The following is a 21328-nucleotide window of genomic DNA, read 5'->3' on the forward strand; positions in this document are numbered from 1 at the left end:
CATCTGGACTGCACACTGTAGTCCACCATGAGCAAGCAGTTGGCAAGGGGGGCAAGTGGAGACTTCCTTTTGACAGGCAGAGACCTCGAGCAGACTCATTTATGATACAGAAAGCCAACTGCTGCGACTGACCAGGATCCCTTATGCAAGGTGTAGATTTGTTTAAAGAACATATAGAGAACATTCACTTCATTATGACCACTGAGCTTCAGATGGAGAGGAATCAACAAGAAGTTTTTTTGTGAAGGGGCAAGTGTGATCTCATAGCCCATGGCATCTTACACACCCCTCAGAGAGGCTAATTATGACTGATTGGCTAATGAGCCGAGGATAAAATGTAATTCCTTCAGTCCTGTTTGCACTGAAATACACATTTTTGAGAAACTGGGCAGCAGAAAGTATGAAGAACGAGCCAAACGACTGAACACTTCAGGTCTGAAGTGTATTTCTGGATCGCAGCCTGCATGCTTTGGCATTGCACTTCTGTTGGTATCCTTGAATGTTTGAACCATAGACAGCACGGTGAGATATAGAAAAAAACAGAGCCACTGTTGATGCCTAAGACCACAAGCAGGAAGCTGGATGGATTATCAGAGATGTTCCAGAGCATGCTCGTTGTAATGATGATGCCATGATTTCTGCTTTAGGGATTGGTGGGATTACATGCAATCCCTCACAGATTACAAGCCAAGCAAACAAGAAATCATGTTTACACTCATCCAAAGCAGGTAAACTCAGCATCAGTCCATTTCTGCAGGCAGTCAGCCATTCAGAGTCACTTTCAGTTTCCAATGAAAACAGAAAGTATCCAGTCATCCACTCACTAGTTTACATCCTAACAATGTCAGTTAGAATCAGCGGGAAATGTGTAGCCTCTTTACTCATTGAATAAGTCAACAGGTCAGCTAGACAGATGCTCGAGTCGTGGTGCTTCCCCACGGAGTTTGTAGAACATAAGATTTCATACGACTTGAAGGTCAAAGCGTTAAATTATCTTTTTGTTTCTGCCAAATATCAACCCAGGATTTATTAAAAAGCTAGCTGGCTCTCTTAGCAACCCTTGTTGTACAGCCATAACAAGTACCTCCTTTACTTGAGAAGAGATATTTATTACAGACGACAGTGAGGGACGATGGGGACAAATGGACGTGAAAAAAAGTGTTGATGATTTCAAATATATTCAGTTTGCTTAACTTGAGCTAGATAGTGAATGTTAGCTGAGAGAATTAATCAGTGACAGTAGGGCAATTACATGTCCTAAGCGAGCTATAACCGAAGTTAATAAATAATAATAATAATACATTGAATTTGTAACGCACTTTACATATTTGCAAAAAAATCTCAAAGTGCTACAGAAAAAAAAAAAAAATAGAAAAAAAAAAATTTCATCAACTAAGCAACTAAGGAAACTAAAAGCACAAGCAGAAGGCTTTGTTAAAGAGGTGGGTTTACTGATGATTTTACTGTACATATTCATGACAATAGGGAAAATGTTTCTTCTTTTTCTTTCTTCTTACTATACAGGCAGCTGTAGGCCAGAGGTAGAGTCGGTCGTCTCTCGACCATACCAAGGTCGTGGTTCAATCCCCTACTCCAGCAGTCAAATGTCCAAGGGTGTGTGAATGTGGATGAATGGGTAAATTTGAACAGCTCTTTGAGATGTCAGAAGACGCTGTGCGTGAGTTCAAGTCAATGAACCTTTTTTGCCATTCTGTGAAGTTGGCCTCACATTGGTGCTGATGGGACTATTGGTTCAATCTGTTGCACGAGTATACTTTTAAGAATCTGTTGAAAGACTCCCAGTGCAATTTGAAAGTAATTGTACCCATCATCCAGACCTGAGAAAAGAAATGTGGGCTATTTGAACTTTCTTTCAAAGCTTTCTTCACTGCATGGTGGGCATTCATGGGCTGGAAATCACTGCTAACATTCATGATGACTTATCATCAGTGATGGTGAAGAAAATAAAAAAAGAGGGTCTCATTATAAATGTCCTATTGCTTTCTAATTTTACGTGTTGGTTGTTGTTGGCTGTTTTTGTGAATGGTTTTGTTGAATCACCTTTGGAAATGGAAAGACCTGAGTACCCACATGCTGCTTACCCAACATCTTGCTCTGTGAGGCAGACTGTGGCATTTGTAGAAACCTCCTCTCAGACTGAATCCAAATACAAAGGAGTTTGGGACTGAGGGGTATGAAGTTCAACAGCACATTACTCAGAAATACACTCAGGAAATCGCCGATATTTCCTGTTGGTGTACAGCACTTCATATATTCCACCCTTAGTGGCCAAAGATATGTTAGAAAATGGTTTTGGATTTGTTTTTCACCAAGGAGAAACTAGTATTCTGAAAGGGGACACACAGAAAAATGCTCCTTTTTAAATGTGCTCTCCTTGTGATGTCACAGTGGGATTCTGGTAAAAAGAAAATCCCCTCCCCTGATATCTCCACCCATGGACTCCACCCCCAGCCTAGAGCTAAACTTTTGCACAGGTCCGCCATTTTTATTCTCTCCACAGAGGAGTAATGTCTACCAGGAAAACTCGGGGGGGCTCATTGCATTTAAAGAGACACACACACCAAAACGGAGCGTTCTGAGAGAGCTGGTTTATACAGGGTCACAAACCTCCTCTGGTGCTTGATTCATGTTATATTTTGACCAAAGCACAGCACAGATGTTTCATTTAGACCACAGGGGACTGTTTGAAAAGATGGAGAAGGGGGATAATGTGTCCTCTTTAAATGACATCCATGCTGACAGAGCCGCTGTGTGTCTGTACAGTATCTCTTTGAGAGTGTCCTCTATCAGATGGTGTGTCTCGTTTCAGGCACAAATACATTATTTTTAATGGTGCCGCAGAAAAGAGTAATTAAAAACCTGAAAGTCACACCTGGTTTTCAGGGGCGTCATCAGCTGGCCAATCAGCCATCAGGACATGTATCACCTTATCCCTCCGAGGATCACAACATCAGGTTGAAAGTAAGGTTGTCAAAATGTTGAATACTTCTCGATACCAAGTGTTTTGAAATAATACAATCTGTTATTTTAATGAACTAAAGAATCTAAAAGTATCAGAGCTGCAGCGAGAGAAAGAGAGAAATCAGAGGTGGCCATGTGCAGAGTTTGCTTGCATATTTTTTCGGTAATTAAAAACAAGATATTAAATTGGGTAATACACCTATCTACGTTGCGGTGGTACTGAAGCAGGAATCAACATTGTTGGATATTTATCACATCAAATTTTAAAATGGTATCGTGTCAGCGGTTGTTGAAAGGACAGCTAAACTGAAGATGGAAGTGTGGAGGAGATCGTTAAGTGATGTCAGGTGCTACATGTTGCACGACCTCTAAAAGTGCCGCGGTTAAAAAAAGATATTAAGCTATAGCATTCTACACGTGTTTTAAAGCACCACATCTGATGCCATAGAGTTGAAGACTTATAAAGGAGTGACCTTTCTGGAAGTCTAATGTTAAGGGGCATTTGTGGCCTCTACCATCAGTGTGTGAATGTGTAGGTGTGACCTGCGGTGTAAAGATGCTTTGAGAAGTCAGAAGACTAGAAAAGAGCTGAAGAAGCTGAAGTCAATTTACCATTTAATGAAGAAATCATTCTAACATTAACAACTGTGATGATGATGAAATGGGGACGACTGAATTATTAATTATAGGGGTTGAAGTCAAGCAATTCTTATATTCACATAAACAGTTATAATTATGACAAAAGACATAAGACTGATATAATAACCTCAGCATTGTTAACAAAAGAGCCACTCGAAAGGCAAAGGCCGTCTTGGAAGACCCTCAGCGCCCCCCTGCATGTAGAGTTTAGACTTCTGCCGACAGGGCGGAGGTTCTCTTATGTAAGGAGGTCGAAATCAAACAGATACGTATCTGTTTGTTCCATCAGCTGTTGGGTTTTTAAATAAGCTGTAGGCACTTTTACTATGGACTGTTGGTCTTTTGTCTCTAAAGCTAACTAAAATCAACATACAAGTACAGATATGTTCTCAGACTACCTCAAAGTACAGTAGCCTAAGACCTTCCACTTGTGTGTGATGTGGAACAGGACTTTCTGTAAGCACTGAATATCAAACAAAGCTCAGAACCATTATGAAAGTGGAAGTCTCTCGTCTGACTGACCTGTGTTTATGTCATAGACGCAGTAAACACATCAAACAGAGGCTTCAGAGGAAACAAAGGTCGATGTCTCCTGCTGAGGGAGGAGGCAGAGATTCAGATCGGACCTGACATCATACGCTACAGTGGAGCCGGGGAGGAGGAGGAGGGGGAGAACGCTTGTCTGCTCATTTTCATCCTCCTCCTCCTCCTCCTCCTCCTCCAGCGAGCTTCCACCAGTGTGTGTTTGAAACAAGCAAAGGTCTTTTCTGTCCGGCTGATCGAAGGGGGCTGACATTCAGAGCAGACAGACATCAGGTGTACAGTAGAGAGAGAGAGACGCTATGAACAAAATGTCCCCATCCAATGACTGGAATGCCTCTGAGCATCAGTGTGTAACTTTTCCACCTTATAACAGCAGTTTTAAAGTTGATTTAAGAAGAAAAATAACATTTAACAGGGAGCATAGTGTATATCTTATTTCCACAGAGTGGCCCCACTCTCCTGTTTACTGCACTATGTAACTTTAGCATCAGGCTAATGGCTTTATGGTGCTAGTTCACACTTCAGCCCTGAGGTACAAAGAAGCCAGTTAGCCCGTCTCTGTACTGTTTGATAATGACTCAGGCTAAAAGACAGAAGAGGACGGTGACAGATGAAGCTCATTAGAGAATAATAGAAAATGACCGAGCAAGAAGAGGAAATATTGGAGCCTGTCAGTCGACATGGTTCTTTGGCTTTTTAGTCTTTGCCTTTGCAACAACCGGAAGAAATGATAGCAGAGGCTATCCGTGTCCCCAATAAAGTGAAGCTAGCTGAACTAAATCATTTCACATGAATTCACTGTTCACTACATGCATTAGAAGAATGTACTATGGTTAGCAGGTTTCAGTGCTCTGTTGTTAAAACATTTAGGGAAAGCGCATATCTATGGACAATAATCTTGTAGAGATAAGGTGTAATTATCTGTATTTATATCTGTGAATTATATAAAAACACAAATCCTTAAGCGGCTAGCAGCATTCAATCAAACATCTTTGTTTTTTCTTTTTATCCATATTGGTCTAAAAGTTTAAATATAAAAAAAGTTTTCACTGATCCAAAATAATGGTGCCAGTACTGTTCATAACTGAGGTATAAACTTTGATGTTGTTTTGATAGCTTGTATAGTTAGTACTAGCTTTATTACCACAATGACACAAGATTTGATTGATCATAAATATTCTCCTGTTAAATGTTTGACCTGTGTAAAATGGATTTATTTATTTATATGCAAATCTGAGACATAGCTTTGGTTAGAAGACTTTTTTGACATGGTAAAGCTGCTGAACACGAGCCAACCTGCAGGGATGTCGGTCACTCTCTCTTTCTTGTTCTCCTCTTTGTTTCATTTGTCACCTTCCTTTTTTTATACATCTCTTACCCTCAATCAAACATTACAGAGACAGGCTAACTGGTGTAAAAACCTCTTGGTGGGAGAACTACAGCTTGCTGCCAAACTTACATGAAAGCTGGTGGGCGAAGCCATCTGTGGACATGAGACAGAAATGTTCTAAGTACTATAAGATCGACGTTCAAATGACATTTTTTTAGGTGGAAAAGTTACATATTGCGGCTTTAAGTCTAAAAATATTTCATTTCATTCATTTTTTTCTAGCTACTTTGTCATTTTTTACAAGTGAAATAATAAATATTGCATTATTGGGTTGAGGTGTTTAGCCTATATATGTCAGTGTTTGTCTATATAACACAGATGAATATGCTTCTGAACTCAGAAGTGTCTTGAATAAATAATGGTGTTGTGTTGTCTGCCCACGCTCTGATGAAAACACAACATCACACGTTCAGCTGCAGTATAAACACAGTCTGAGGAGGCAGAGACAAGATGAACATATACAGTAAAGTAACTTTACTCTTCTCTTTTGTTTACCTGTAATGTGCTCACCTTCACTGACTCTTACTTCTGTTCACTCTCCATCCTACCATCGGCTGTGCAGCGCTGATTTACTCGATCATCTCTGACACAACGCGTGCAAACGCAGCACAGAGTGTGTGTGTGTGTGTGTGTGTGTGTGTGTGTGTGTGTGTGTGTGTGTGTGTGTGTGTGTGTGTGTGTGTGTGTGTGTGTGTGTGTGTGTAAAGGTTGACACAGTGTGATGTCAGCAGTAATCTAAACTACTGCTCATCAACACACTGTGCATGTGTGTGTGTGTGTGTGTGTGTGTGTGTGTGTGTGTGTGTGTGTGTGTCAGAGTTTGTGCTCATCAAGAAGGCGACAGCGAGGAGCTGCTGAGTCACCATGACGACTGGCTGGGCACCGATGACAGGATTTTGTTAACCATTAAACCTCTTCAGTGAATGGGTTGAATTAACTGCCTGCACGGTAAAAAACATCCTTCAATCACACTGTATCATTGTGTTGATACAGGTTCTTATAAAAAAGATAATAAAAGTGGGAGAACCATGAAGGAACTCCTCCTGTGTGCCTGTAGCCATGATGTAAACAGATTCAGCTGATGCGAGCATCACTTTGTCGGTGGACATTTCTGAGCTCTCTAATCGACTCTCAGACACATTTCAGCCGTCTACATTTGAGCTCCCAACTGAATTAGGCTCCCTGTTTATCCTCTGTGTCTGCTGGCCCTGTCATCTTCGACATCAACTCACATTCAACCTTCTGAACAGTTCACACTATGTTGTTTCATACATGGTTGGACAACGTTTTCAAATCTGAATCTGTGTGAAAGCAAGCAAGAATTCTTACCAATGTTAACAAGTGTGGAGATCAAGGATATAACCAAAACAGCACAGCTCACAATAACAGATTTAACCTTCCGACGACCAGTCCTGACTCTCTAAACTGGAAATCTGACTAAATCTCTCAAGATCAAACTTGACTTTAGAGTAAACAAACATGGCGGATGACGGCAGGATAGATTCCCTTCAACTGTAAACTCACAAAGCAAAAAATGAAAAATATTGTCTCTTCATGTTTTAAAAAATATATATTTTTGGGGCCTTTATTTGCCTTAATTGAAATGGACAGCTGAAGAGAGACAGGAAATGTTGGGAGGGGTTAGTGGTGGACGACAAGCAGCAAGGGGCTGAGGTTGGATTTGAACCCACAGTCACTGCGGTGATGGCTATAGCCTATGGGCACGCGATATAACTAGGCTATCCAGCAACCAAGCTGTACATGTTAGAGCACGAGCTGGAGCAGAGAAAAAATTGTCAGACTCTTTCCCAATTGGCAAATTTGTAATTCAGGAGACATCCACAGAGTGCAACTCCGCACACACCAGGGGGCTGGATAGTAAATATTAAACATGTGACACAATGTACATGTTGTGGCAGCTCATTATTCTCTGAGCAGATTCATTCTTTACACACCTCGCACCACAGGACAGTCTGTAGGACCATCAATAATCTGGACTAAGATTGTCGGAATGGGGGAATCTGGCCCAAAAGTGGCCTTATAATCTTAATGTTTACCCCCCAAAATTTGAGAACCAGAAGACCAACAACATTAGTGATAGAATCAGAATATGAGATTGTTTTAATGATGTGTCCTTGTCAGGAGAGGTTGGGAACCTGGTCGACTGTCCAACTTTCAATTCAGTATAATTTATGTTTAGTCCGATATTCACTTCACATTTGAGCTCTGTTTGGGTCTCCACCAACTCCTGACTAACTACGTGACCAGCCATCCTCTAACTGTCTGTCTGTTGTCTATAGGGTAGGCAGCTAATGTGCTGTTGGTTTGAATTAACCTTTTTATACTAAAAACAGAGAAGATGTTGATCTTAAGCGGGGTACACAATACAAGATAATCGGGCCGATTTTGGGGTCGATTCCCCCCTTCCGACGAAAGTCAGCAAAGACCCGACTATCTGACGTTCCAAAGATGATCTTGCCAGATTCTCCTGTGGTGTAAGGTGTGTTAAGAGTGATTTTAACCTCCCTGATCTGCCCGGAAGACGATCGGGGCCGTCCCGATTTGAAATCGTAAATATTAAACATGTTCAATATTTACGATCAGAAATCCTGTAGTGTGGGGAGAACAGCGAGGACGGCTGAGCACGGACTCAGTGAATGGTCACTTGGAACGGAACAATAGCCAATAGGGAAGCAAGCTGACTGAAGTAGGAAGCACAACAAACATTACCATGGCGACAACAGCAATTGCGAAGCATAAAGTTAAATGGATGTCATGAATTCAGGACCAACTTGTTGATTTGTGGCAACAAGACGAGTTATATACAACGTGTCTGTAAAACAAACCACAATCCAAATGACAAGGAAAGGACCAAAATGTTTACCATAATGGATGTACCAGCTAACAGCTAGCCACATTTAGCTTGCCTGTCATGTTAGTTTACTCTTAAATTGCGTCTGACCGCGCAAGATTACACTTTGTGATAGTCGAGACTCTGGTTGTTGGTGAATGAATCGGTTAGTGTGTGGTGTGCCGAGTTGATCGTCTTGTTGCACACCACACACAATAAGATCTGAACTGTTAATCGGTCAGGATTGTTGTAATGTATGGGGTCTCTAACGTTATCAAAATCGTTTAAGATTTGAAAAATCGTGTAGTGTGTACCAAGCTAGATGATGCTAAACCCCTTCGTACACAAGGTAGGCTAACGGCAGTGATGGAAAATTCTAGATTAAAATATTGCCATATGGACTGCTCCAACGAGGTGCTATCTGTTCATTGTGCTTGTTTACATCCAGGCAATAGAACCAGAGGAGAAAGCCCATTAGCAGGGCTACAGCCATAGACAGCACAGCTTCAGCCAGTCTGGGTTGTTCTGTTCAGCTTTACGCTAGCTTGAAGCGTCTCTGTTGAAAATAGGCCCTACGAATATTCAGAGCAGATTTGCAGGTGGTTGTCTGTTTGGCCATGAGGCTGGTTGCACATTAATTTAGCGTGATATATTTTGCATAGTAATGTAGCTGTAAACAAAAATGTAGACTGACAGGTATTATAGAATTCTTTCTGAACCGCAACATGACCTGAAAAAACGTGATGTTGTGGCAACATGTTCTCAATGACCACAAATGATTCTGTTTTTGTGTTTACAGCGAGCCCATGAATGCAGGGAGAGGGAGCTCCTCAGGGCCACTTTCCTCTCCATTCACTGCTGTTACATCATTAGCACAGACTTAGATATTGCACTGTGACTCATCACTGAGCTGAACAGACCTCCGGCCGAGTCGAATGGTATCATACTGTGCAGCAAAAACAGCTGTGTTCTGTTATGTTGTGGGATCATATTTACATGTGCTGGACGTTAGCTGAGGTCTATTGTCCGTCTCAAAAACAAGTTTTAGGTTGTTTAGAGTTCTCTGTTCAGAAGTGTTCAGTAAGGAGATCCTCACATAAAGAAACAGCGCTCACAGTAACAGGTTCATGATAAAGTAGCATGTTTGTGCGATTTAAAAGAAGTTAAGGCTTTTACCACTCTTGTTTTTTGGCTTAATTTAGGATCACCCTGTCTTACTCATTATCGTCTGCTCAGCGAAACAAGAAGCTTCTCATGTATACTACAAATGTCAGAGACCTTTTATTTTGTTCCTCCTTACTCAACCAAGCGTGGACGTAGTGGGGGAAGTGTCTTCATTTTCTATACCTTCATCTGCTTTTTGGAAATATTAAAAATGAAGACATACTAACCCTAACTGCCCCACGCTGCATGTTTGCCCCTTCGGGGCGGCTGTGGCTCAGCTGGTAGAATTGTCGTATCTCAACCGGAAGGTCGAGGGTTTGATCCCAGCTCCTGCAGCAACATGTCCGATGTGTCCTTGGGCAAGATGCTTAACCCCAAATTACTACCTCTGCTTCGTCGATGGCATTTGAATGCGTGTATATTTTTTCTGATGGTCTCACTACATAGCAACTACTGTCATCAATGTGTAGGTGAGACCTGCGGTGTAAAAGTGCTTTGAGTAGTCAGGAGACTAGAAAAGCCCTAAACAAGCTCAAGTCCATTTACCATTTACCACTTAGATGCAGCTCCGCCGTTGGCAGGGAGACCGTTTGACCATTATGAAAAAGCTCTTTGCATTATTCTGAGGAGTAAAGTGAGAGGAAAAACTCACTGTCAGTGTTATTAAACTGAGTTGTTACTTTGATGTTTGTGTCAGTTAGCACTAGGGGTGTGAATGGTTACAAAAAATTGTAAACGGTTACACAACGTCATTTTTTTCGTGCACACGGTTAACCGTTAAAAAAAAAAATTAATTAAGTGGACCGCAATCGCGCTATACAACCAATGGAGGGTGCGGCCGCTTTTCAGAAAGATTCCTCCGCATCACTGCCGCCGCTCAAAGTTGTCAGACAGATACAATTGTGCTTTATAAAGTAGGCTATATAAGTAACACAGAAAACTTGCCATAGAAGTTATACAAGCAGGGTATGTCTGTCTGTGAATGGCTCAGTGCGCATGTGTGTGGGTGGGGGGAGCGAGTGAGGAGAGAGAGAGAATGAGGCAAGTGTGTGTGTTCGGCAGGTGTGTGCAAGAGGCACGTAATGATGTCGGGGACCGGAGCAGAATAAGCAGGAGAAATCAGAGACATGATGTTAAGTGTATGTACAGTTCAAGCTCTGCGAGCGTAATAAACGGCCCGGTACCTCAAAATAACAAGCCGGACTCTCCGTGTCTGTTTACGCCTTGCTGCACCCCATTGAAGTGACGGGGGTTAGCCCCGAAGTTAAGGACTACAACTTCAGCCCTAGAGCAGATAAATAAGTCTCCCTTGTGCGCCATGACCGGCACGGTCAGAACGCAAAGCAGGAAGGTTAACACTCCGCTTAGTAATATGCTTAAATTCAGCGGGTTGTCTCTTCTGATCTGAGGTCGTAGTCGAATGGGCCTGACCCTCGGGACTGTGCAATCCCCCCTACCCGGACGAAGCAGAATAGGGCGGAAGGGCAGTAAGGCAAAGGAGTGTGGCTCTCTCACCCCCCTCCGAAGAGGGGGGTGAGAGAGGCTCACAGACTTACGTTCAACCGGTTACCGCCGCTGTGAAAGGGCGACATGGAAAGCCAGAACCCGATCAGAGATGATTGAATGCGTGTCTCTAAAAGATTTTAAAATAATTTAAAAAAAAAAACGGTTTTCGTTTATTGATTTTATGATTTACTAACTGGTTACACGTGCACACCCCTAGTTAGCACACAAGGGAAAAATAACCATTTTGTTCATGGAGCTTGTTTGACACCTGGGACTAAAGACTTGATGTCCTGTTAAAGAGGACGACATAGAGGAGGTCAAAAAGTTCTAGCAACACTTGTAGTACGAAGATCAACTTTATTAACAAATTAGACCGACATGTTTTGGTCTGTGGCCTTCACCAGGGTCATCAAGACACAGATTACAAACATCATTTAAATGCGGTAGGTACCAAATTGAAAGAGGACGACATATAAAGTGAGGTAGATGGAGCATAAAAGCTTCTGAGAGTTGCAGTCTGAAGCCTTGGATCGGTTTAAACAAGCATTTGACTTCAATCCAGTCCATCCCTGGGTTTGTTTCTCATATGGAACCAGAGCAAATATTAACTGCTCACTTTAGTTGTTGCGTTTTTTGAAAACTTACTTATCATAAGTTAATTACATGCACAATTATTACCCGATAAATTAGTTTGGGCACCTACACATGAAATAGTGAACCGAATCAAGGGTCAACCATTTCATAACATTAACTGTGATATTTGATGATATAAGGGCCATGGCTGATCTGACTGACAGGCGGGCACGTTGTAGCTGTTTGTCACAAGGCCTCCTGTTACTAGGTTAAATGAAAGTTAGTTTGAGACTAAGACTTCCTCAGTGTTTTATACAGAATATATTCTGTGAGCTTTATTTTGAAGTTCTTACCAAACGTAACATTGAACTTAATATGTTGCTATAAATCCTCAAATACGAACTGGTAGTCAATCAGTAACTATGAAAGGGTGATATTGTTTTGTTAACAGCCTAGCTTCTGCGTTTGGACTAACTGAAGACAGGTTAAGGAGGATTGCGTGATACCAGATAAGAAGGAGTTACAGTTGTCCAACCTAGAGAACTAAGAGTGTTCACCAGTAAATCTTTGGTATTGTGTTCAACATGGGTTTTATTTGAGCAATATTTCTCGAATGAAAAAAGCCACCTGACCTCTTTTGTGAAGCACTGAGGGCCCATCACTACGACTTGAGTCTTGTCAGAATTAAGGTGGAGCAAATTGTCAGACATCCAATTTGTAACAGCTGCTAGAAACTGGTGAGGTTATTAAGATTATAAGGCTTGATGGAGAAAGAGGGTTGCGTGTTGTCAGCATAACAATGATAAGAGATACCACAACAAGAGTTAAGTAGATGACCCAGAGGTAACATGTATAATGAAAGAATAGGTCCAAGGATTGAACCCTGAGGTACCCCAGACAAGAGGGGAGCAGAAGAAGATACACAGTTTCTAATTTGGACCTTAAAGCGTCTGACAGATAAGTAGAAAAAAATGTTTGGAAGCCATTCCATAGATACTTACCCAGTTCAGCAGTCTATCAACTAAGATATTTTGTCCAGTTGTGTCGAATGCTGCGGTTAGGTTTGTAGCGATAAGGTGTACAGTAAAGTGATGTAACAGGACGGTGGAGCTTAATTTTATGTGATCGTTCATATTCACACATACTCAGAAAACACACCAATCTGTCTTGTATTTTGGTGGCACAGTGATGTGTTTGAGTTCCTGCCAATGTGTGTGTGTGTGTGCCTGTGTTTGTTTGTGTATACTTGCGTGTGAACTGTCAGTGTTCTGGAGGATGAGATGATTACGTATAGCAGACGGTTGGAGTCAGGGAGGGAGAGGTGGTGTTTGCTGGAGCAGAGGATTGTGGGTACAGATATAGTTTTTAAGCCCTGCGCAACAGCTGTCTCACCCAACGACCTCATCATCATCATATCTCTCTCGCCCTCTGTCATTCTCTCTCTCTCTCTGTGTCTCTTTCACACACATTCACAGATATATTTTCTGGTCACTGACTACCAGTTACATCATAATGCTTGTAAGTAATATTGATATCATGTTAATGTTGATCAGAGTCTTATCATATGTGAAGAAACCTCCATTTCATAAATCTCCTATTTGCAGTCTATTTATTAAATTTTTGGCCTTGAATCTGCTGTTTATAGCGGGCCTGACCTTAGTGTTGAATCAACACCGGCTTATGAAGTCACAGTTGAAGCAAATACGGATCGAGTCTAATTTTGATGGAGCCTGTTGCAAGCACTCCTCATGCTGAACAGAATACATCGACCTGGACAGGAAGTCCGACAACGAAACACACAGAGCATCTGGTCAAAATAAAACACAATGTACAGACTATACCGATCGTATATATTAAGCGGACTCAATGTCCTGTCGAGCTAGATTATGCAACAAGCTGACATGCAGTTTTTGAACAACTGGTAGAATAAAGTCTAAGACTATGGAACGATAAAAACACAATACAGTAGAGCCTACCGCACACTGCTGCGTGTTTAGTTCAGAGTCAACGAGTTCATTCTGTGACGTAATATGACACGATGTTGAGGGGAGGGAAAGTGTTTTGAGCAGCATTACTGAAAACGGACACATTTTCCTCTAATTGTTGACCCTTCAGTGTTGTGAAACACCATTATCAAACAAGGTTTAGTGTTGGTGTAAAAAAAGATTTAATCCGTAAATTGCTCTGAGTCCGGCCTCAGCGCAACCTCTTTGTCTAGATAATGTGGTTGGGGATCGATTCATTCCTGCATGTTTAAGCCTCAATCACACCCAAACTGGCCTTGCTTTAATGCACATGCTCCACAGTTTCCACAGGAAGTGGAACACCATAGATGTGTAGCATAGCAGAAGTCAAGTTGTCATCTGACTTTGGATATCACCACCAAGCTAGAGGGATAGCAGGCATCACATTTGAACCAAAGTTAGGCATATATAGAGTATGTACAAAATATACAGAGCTGTAAAACTGTCTATGTTTTCAGTGTTCTTGCTAACTTGGAGAACAAGTGGATTGTTTTGTATGTGATGACGTGATAGGTCAGCTAGAAGAAGGTTCAACAGTGACCAGCTGAAAAGGGTCATTTAGCCACCTACCACAGCGGAGTCTGACACACTTAAGCGATCATTCGATTCTCCACCGCATAGCAGCTTTTACAGGGCATGGTCAAGTTAGCTATGATACATTTTTGCAATGCCTGGATAGTTTTTCAAAATAAAAGCCATCACCTGCTCAGATCTTCTATCTTCTGTATGAGCTATAACAAAGTAACCAAACTGGCTTTAAAGAAAGTCAACTTCTTTAGAGTAGTCAACGTTTTCTATTTGTTTCACACAACAGAAGGATCCCAGTCTCCTGAATGAATTACCTGGTTTGTTTGATCCATCCACCCCCGACTTTCACCTCAGATTGACTGTTATATCCTTCACCAACCTGACTTAGAGCCATAGCAGTAGTAAAACATTGTGCCTGTCACACTCAGTTTGCCATGGAAAACTAAAGAAATGTTTAGTAATCACACAAATATCATTTCTGATTGTGTGTGATGAGAGAAACAAAGAGCACCAGCGACAGGCCACTGAATATTCCGTCTTATGAAACCTCTCCATGGAGCGATAAATACTGCAGAATAATACACTAAGAGGGTAACAGAGGGTAGGAAGTCCTCTTTTGTGATTGTTTCATTTTTGTAATGGAGCGATGGAGTTATTGAGTGCATGGTCAGTGTGTGTTGATGTACGAGTGTGACGTTAAAAGTTCAAATGTGAGTGAAGCCCTTTCAGTGACTAGAAATCACTTTGTTAGTATTTAAGAGAAACATGATTACAGTTTGGAGTCAACTACAGGAAATCAGATGTGAGTATGTGGGCGTAACCAAAGGTTTAAAAAAAACTTTTAAAGAGGTAGATACCCAAAGTGAGAGTGTGTGAGGTGTTCACTGTACTCTGTCCTGCCTCTGAAACAATGGCCTACAGTTCCTCTCAAGGCCTGCTAACACTCTACTGTATGTCCTCATACTGGCTACTGGCCATTGTGTGTGTGTGTGTGTGTGTGTGTGTGTGTGTGTGTGTGTGTGTGTGTGTGTGTGTGTGTGTGTGTGTGTGTGTGTGTGTGTGTGTGTGTGTGTGTGTGTGTGTGTGTGGTATCGTTGCAGGACAATGACAGCTTGTTTGCTGGGAGCCAGGATAGAGGGACAAACAGAAAAGAGGGACAGAGAGTTTGTTCAGGGGTCACACTGTCACCAGTTCTGCTTCATGTCTGATGCACTCAGCAGGTGGAATGACTCCAGCTCTAATCCATACATACACACTCCGTCTCACAGATTGAGTTTTTCTGTTAACACAAGTGTCCAAGTTAAACAACAGTGTGGACCTTTCAATGAAGTATCAGTGTGTCTTGCTGTTATTCCCAGAATGCACTGCTCTATTATCTCTCGTCAAACTGTTTTTTTTTATGTCTGCAGATGAAGTTCGCGTTGGTTTAGACGTCTGACAATGTCTGACAGGATTCTCAAATCTGTCATGTCTGACAGTTAAAGGCAGTTTCTGTGGGCTCGGGTGGCCAGACATGGTGATCTACTGGACTCACTTGGCTTTTATATATTTTAACTTGAAGCGAACCAGACTGAGGCTGTTTTATTATTTCAAAATCCTCTAAACTTTGCTGAACTTGTCATTGTTATTGTGGAAGTAAAACAGTGTCACAGAAGACATTTTTGGAATGGGGCGACGCCGGCTCAGTCGTCTCTTGACCGGAAGGTTGAGGGTTCGATCCCCTGCTCATGCAGCCACATGTCCGATATGTTCTTGGGCATGACACTTCACCCCAAGTTGCTCCCGCTGCTTCATTGGTATGGGATAAGTTACCTTTGATGTTCACTTTACACAGCAGCCTCTGCCATCAGTGTGTGAATGTGTAGGTGTGACCTGCAGTGTAAAAGCACAGCATGTCACACCTACACATTGCATTTAGTCCATCTTAGCATTTATACTGAACCCGTCTGACACAGTTGAGGTGGAGCAGGTTAAAAAAACACAACAAGGTATAATAAAAGTAGTCACACCTGTCACTCCCCTTTCTGTCTCCAGTAACAGGACTATGGACCTGAGCCTGCGAGATGCACTGGGTGGGGGTGGACACGGGGTGCCAGGTGGCGCCCCTGCCGATGCCCTGCTGAAGAGAGACTTCGTGGCCTCGCTGGAAAAAGAGAGCTTCGATGACAAGGTGGGAGAGAGCATCTCCAAGAGCGACTACCGACCCTTACTGGATGGAAAGGACATGAAGAGCGGTAAGTCGCCTTCAGCGTTCATAAACAGAGACGTGAGAAGGAAGCGATGCTTGACTCTTAATGTGATGTTGATCCCTGAAGGGACGTCCTCTCTCCTGGGGTGGGGGGGGACTTACAGATGAGTGGGCTGGTAGGCAAAATCAGCTGTTTGGATATTTTGACATAATTGGGTTTCAGCTTGAAATGTTTTCTTAAAATTACATTTAACATAATAATAGCAACCATCAGTTTTTTTAATATGCGGCCACGTGTCAGGCATGTTTAAAAAAAAAAGATCTCTCTCATCTGTTGGTGAGGGTTGAGGGTTTGATCCCCAGCTCCTGCAGCCACATGTCCGATGTGTCCTTGGGCAAGACACTTAACCTCAAGTTGCTCCCACTGCTTTGTCGGGGGTGTATGAATGTGATTAATTACTTCTGATGGTCTTTATACTCAGCAGCCTCTACCATCAGTGTGTGAATGTGTAGGTGTGACCTGCGGTGTAAAAAGTGCTTTAAGACTAGAAAAGCGCTAAATAAGCTCGAGTCCATTTACCATAGATATGATGCTCATGTTGAGTTTTTTTACATGCTGCACTAAGAAGGCTTTTCCTCTGCGTGATAAGAGACGTGGCTTGTAAATAATTGATGTTGTTTTCAGCAGTGTGTAGAAACCGCATACTTAAACATGTTTTTCATTACTGTATAAAGAGCTGCTGATTCCAATACCAGCCAGCAGCAGTGTGATGTGATCCTCCTGGACTTAGTCCTTTGATAAGCTTTAGAAAAACAGACAGAAAAGTGCGTCTGCAGTTTGAATATCGGCTAACGGTCCTGATGTAAACCAGCTTTAGGACTGTCTCTCCATGTCTGTATCTCTCAGGTTAGTTAGTTATTTTGACTTTTATTTATGGTAAATCTATATTTACATTTTCCTATTGCCCATTCTTTGTCACTGTTTCTGTCAGTCGTTGTTCCACCAGTTCTCTCGCTCTCTTTTTTCTTCCTGTCATTGTTGTGCTGCGTCAGCCTGGAGACAGCTAGTGCTGTATTAGCATCATTATCATTAACACACACACACACGCACACACACACAAACACAAACACAAAATTAGCAGCGTGCCAGAGGCAGAGTCTGGTCCAATGAGTTGAATGTTAGCCTAGCTGTCACGCAACAGTCCTGAGCTGGAGGGAAATGGAGTTTGGCAGCAGCTCTCTTCCCTCGCACTTGTAGATTCTTTGCTGATGATTTGAAATCATTCACCTTTCTTACATAAGGGTAACTCACAAGACACACAAAAAGAAAAGAAAATCAAAGCAGGAGAGGGTGAGATATCAACAATACGCTGAGTAAATTCCTTTTATATGAAAACCTGCTTTCCAAAAAAAGCTGTTTAGCTCCTACACATTTTCTCCTCCCTCTCTTCCCTGACCAATCAGACCCCTTGCAGTGACGTTTGGTCCAGCTGGTACGGGCTGGCTGCTTGGCAGATACTGAAGGCAGTGATCGTCTCAGGACTGCTACACGTCATCTGTCCCTGTCTTTTCTTTTCCAAAGTTGATGAGTGTGTTTTTTTCTTAGAGTGTCAGGGAAATGGACCTTAGCTTGTGTGGCGCTTTTCTAGTCTTCTGATTACTCAAAGCGCTTTTACACCGCAGGTCACACATAGACATTCATACACTGATGGTAGAGGCTGCTGAGTAAAGAGTTCATCAGTATTCACTCATCCATTCACACACTGATGGTAGAGGCTGCTGAGTAAAGAGTCCATCAGTATTAACTCATCCATTCACACACTGATGGTAGAGGCTGCTGAGTAAAGAGTCCATCAGTATTAACTCATCCATTCAGACACATTCACATTGCCGCAGATGAAGCAGCAGGAGAGACTTCGGATTCGAACCCTCGACCTTTCAGTTGAGAGACGACCGACTCCCACTGATCCAAAGCCGCCCTAGAGCCCTAGACTATTTACCTTGTAACACCACAGTCTGTACAACAAATACAAAGCACACACTTTTACAGATCCTCCACTAAGCAGTCAGCGCTCCAGGATGTGAGAGTTGTCGTCTGCTTCTCTTACCTCTTATGCTGAAGTGTGAATCAAGATTCTACATTTCCCCTGATTGGGTTTGATTCTGATATAATTTTGAAAGAGTGACTTATTCTGCTTTTTTCTTTTAGACCAGAGCGAGACTTTATGCCTTTATGTTCGTAGCCGGACTCCTCAAAAATCTACCTGTAGAAATGTTCCAGGTATTTCCTGCATTTACAGCATTCCCACTTCCATCTCCTCTGATGTCTCCTCTCTTATTTCTTGGCGATAATTTCAGAATAATCAACTGCTGCTCAATATTTATCATCTCCAACTCCGACATATAATACACTCAGTCGGTTTCAGTCGCCATGGTTACCTTTCCACCAACATGCAGAGAATGTGGCAGAAACCTGAAACTGGTGATGTCACTAGCATAGACGTCGCACTGCGAATGAGCGTTTGTTAGTGTTGCAAAGCTACACCGACACACCAACGCAACCAGTGTGTAGTGCTCATGACGGTGTAGAACCAATGTAGAAGTCACAATCAGGCTTCACTATAAAGTTGTTGAAGTGACTTGATGATGCAAACACTGACAAACTCAAGCAGTCTACTGCTGAAAATTCAATGACAAACCTATTTTTTTTTTTACTCAAAGACCCTCAAGTATTCTATCTATGTTGACCATGAAGTAGGAAAAATACAGGGTGTGCTTCTCCTTCAAAAAACACAATGAATGATGACCAGGTTATTGTACCATTTATTTATTTATTTATTTATTATTGGTGATAAGGTGAACAGACATGACAACTAAAGCGAGAACAAATACACAAAGACAAAAAATAAAAAATAAAGATGAAAATAAAAATACAACAGACAAACAACACATTTTTGACAGATCGGTTTATATCATGCGGCTCCTCAGATCACCTCACATGGCCATTATGTCACCAAAATAAAAACGGTCATGGCTTATGTAACATTGTTTAATAATGACCTAATACAGCCTCATACATGTTAATGAGATGACATTCACAGGAAGAGGGATCTAGCAGCATGGATCCAGAGAGATGAGATCTTGGTGATTGGTTTGATAGTTATGATGCTAAACACAGATGGCACATTGAACAGGGCTGCGTGTTTGTTTTGTTTTAATCCTTTGTGATAAACCGTCAGACTGTCGTATCGTCTCACGTACTTTTTGATGTGCCCATGCACAGCTGGTATGATAATGATCACCAAAAGCAGGGACGCATCCTCCAGCCATGTGTGTGTGTGTGTGTGTGTGTGTGTGTGTGTGTGTGTGTGTGTGTGTGTGTGTGTGTGTGTGTGTGTGTGTGTGTGTGTCTATTTAAAGCTGGTGACTATATAGGCCTGCAGGCTACGCTTCGTGTAGGGGAGATGGGTGTCCCTGTAAAATACTGCAGAGGAGACAGCAGATGTTTGACCACAGGGTGTCTCGGATGTTATATATTCCAGTTCCTTAACTTCACATGCATTACAGCACTAACTCGCATGCCTCACGGAGACATTTTCATCTACCAAAGGGGAGTCCTGTAGGAACCACTGGATTAGGGTCGGGGGTCTTCAACTACAATCCTTACAGTCTTTTTTATGAATGGAGCTTACTCAGGAGCTTCTATGTGTCACAAGAATGAAACTATATGATTTAAGGAAAGGTGACAGACTTATTTTAGAAAAAGAGAGGGGGGAGGGGTTTCCTACCTGTGTTTAAAATGATCTCTGGAGGCCATAGTTTTTCTTTAAAGATGGTTCTGGTTTCCTTTTCTTGGACCAGTTTAGATTTTCCCGGCATTCACACATACAAAACGTTACATTTGTCTTTGAGCTCTAACTACAATCATCTGAAGACGGTTAATGGTTTGTGCCAAGCCCCTCTGACAAGAAGGGTCTGGGTGGACGTCTGACACCTCACCAACATGAATAAGTCTTTCCTGGGCTTCAAGTCCTGAGGAGATGACACTTGAGGCTTTGTTGTTGTTGTGTAATTATTAGGACAAGTTTGAAGGAATAGAGACCAATGAAAGGTCTTCAGCTGATATATACTGTAGGTATGGGAATTTTATTTCTCCCAGATATCGTATGGTTATCGGCCCCAAAAATCAGTCGGGCCCTAGCACTTACAGTTTTAATGAAAGAGTGGCGAAGAACATACATGAATCAGCTTCACTATGTGCACGATGATCGCTTATCGGTTGACGAATATAAAAGTCATCAAGCCGGCCTCCTAGCTTGATTGGATGGATTCTCCTGAATACTTCCTGTTGTGTCAACAATGGCTCACCCTGACTTCACTGGGACAACAAGGGGGCTTATACAAGGGGAAAGTTGGGATGAGAAAATCTGTCATTTTGCTGTCACATTCTGAGATTTCTGAGAAATTATTTTCATAAATTTCTGTTGTATGCGTGTGTGAATACACCACAAGTCAGTGCAGGACTCTCATTATCAACATGTGTATATGCTGTACCTGTTGGTCCAGAGCTTTTCCAGTCAAATTATAACTTTATGATAAGCACAACAATGGAAGGACATTTCTGTTTCTCTCTCATGTAAAAATATATAGTTGGCCTTTAGTTATTTGGGTGTTGGGACATAAACAATCAACTCTCTGTGCTGTTTGCGTTCAAACTTTAATGACTGCTGCAAGATTCCCTAAATATATTTCAGAGCATTGATCATGGAGATCGTTGATTTAACATAAAATGCTTTTAGATTAAATAAACCCCACAGTGGAACAGCTGCATCATGTTCTTAGACTTCATACTGGATGTGCAATCTATAAAATAGTAACAACAGTAACAGTGCTACAAACACACATACATTTACATAACAGCTTACAGATGGACATGTTGT

At 41.9% G+C, this 21328-nt stretch overlaps 1 protein-coding gene across 7 annotated transcripts in view; it reads left to right on the forward strand.

Annotated features, from left to right (window-relative positions):
* The window catches only part of map4l (microtubule associated protein 4 like), a 103121-nt gene that overhangs the window by 2409 nt on the left and 79384 nt on the right, over positions 1 to 21328 (forward strand). For all 7 annotated transcript variants that reach the window (XM_065954368.1, XM_065954370.1, XM_065954371.1 and 4 more), the window contains exon 2: positions 16235 to 16434. In XM_065954368.1, the coding sequence (XP_065810440.1) occupies positions 16245 to 16434 (190 nt within the window). In that variant the 5' untranslated portion in view covers positions 16235 to 16244. The remainder of the gene's footprint in view (positions 1 to 16234; positions 16435 to 21328) is intronic.

The sequence above is a fragment of the Labrus bergylta genome, chromosome 4 (genome assembly GCF_963930695.1).
Source record: "Labrus bergylta chromosome 4, fLabBer1.1, whole genome shotgun sequence".
NCBI lineage: Eukaryota > Metazoa > Chordata > Actinopteri > Labriformes > Labridae > Labrus > Labrus bergylta.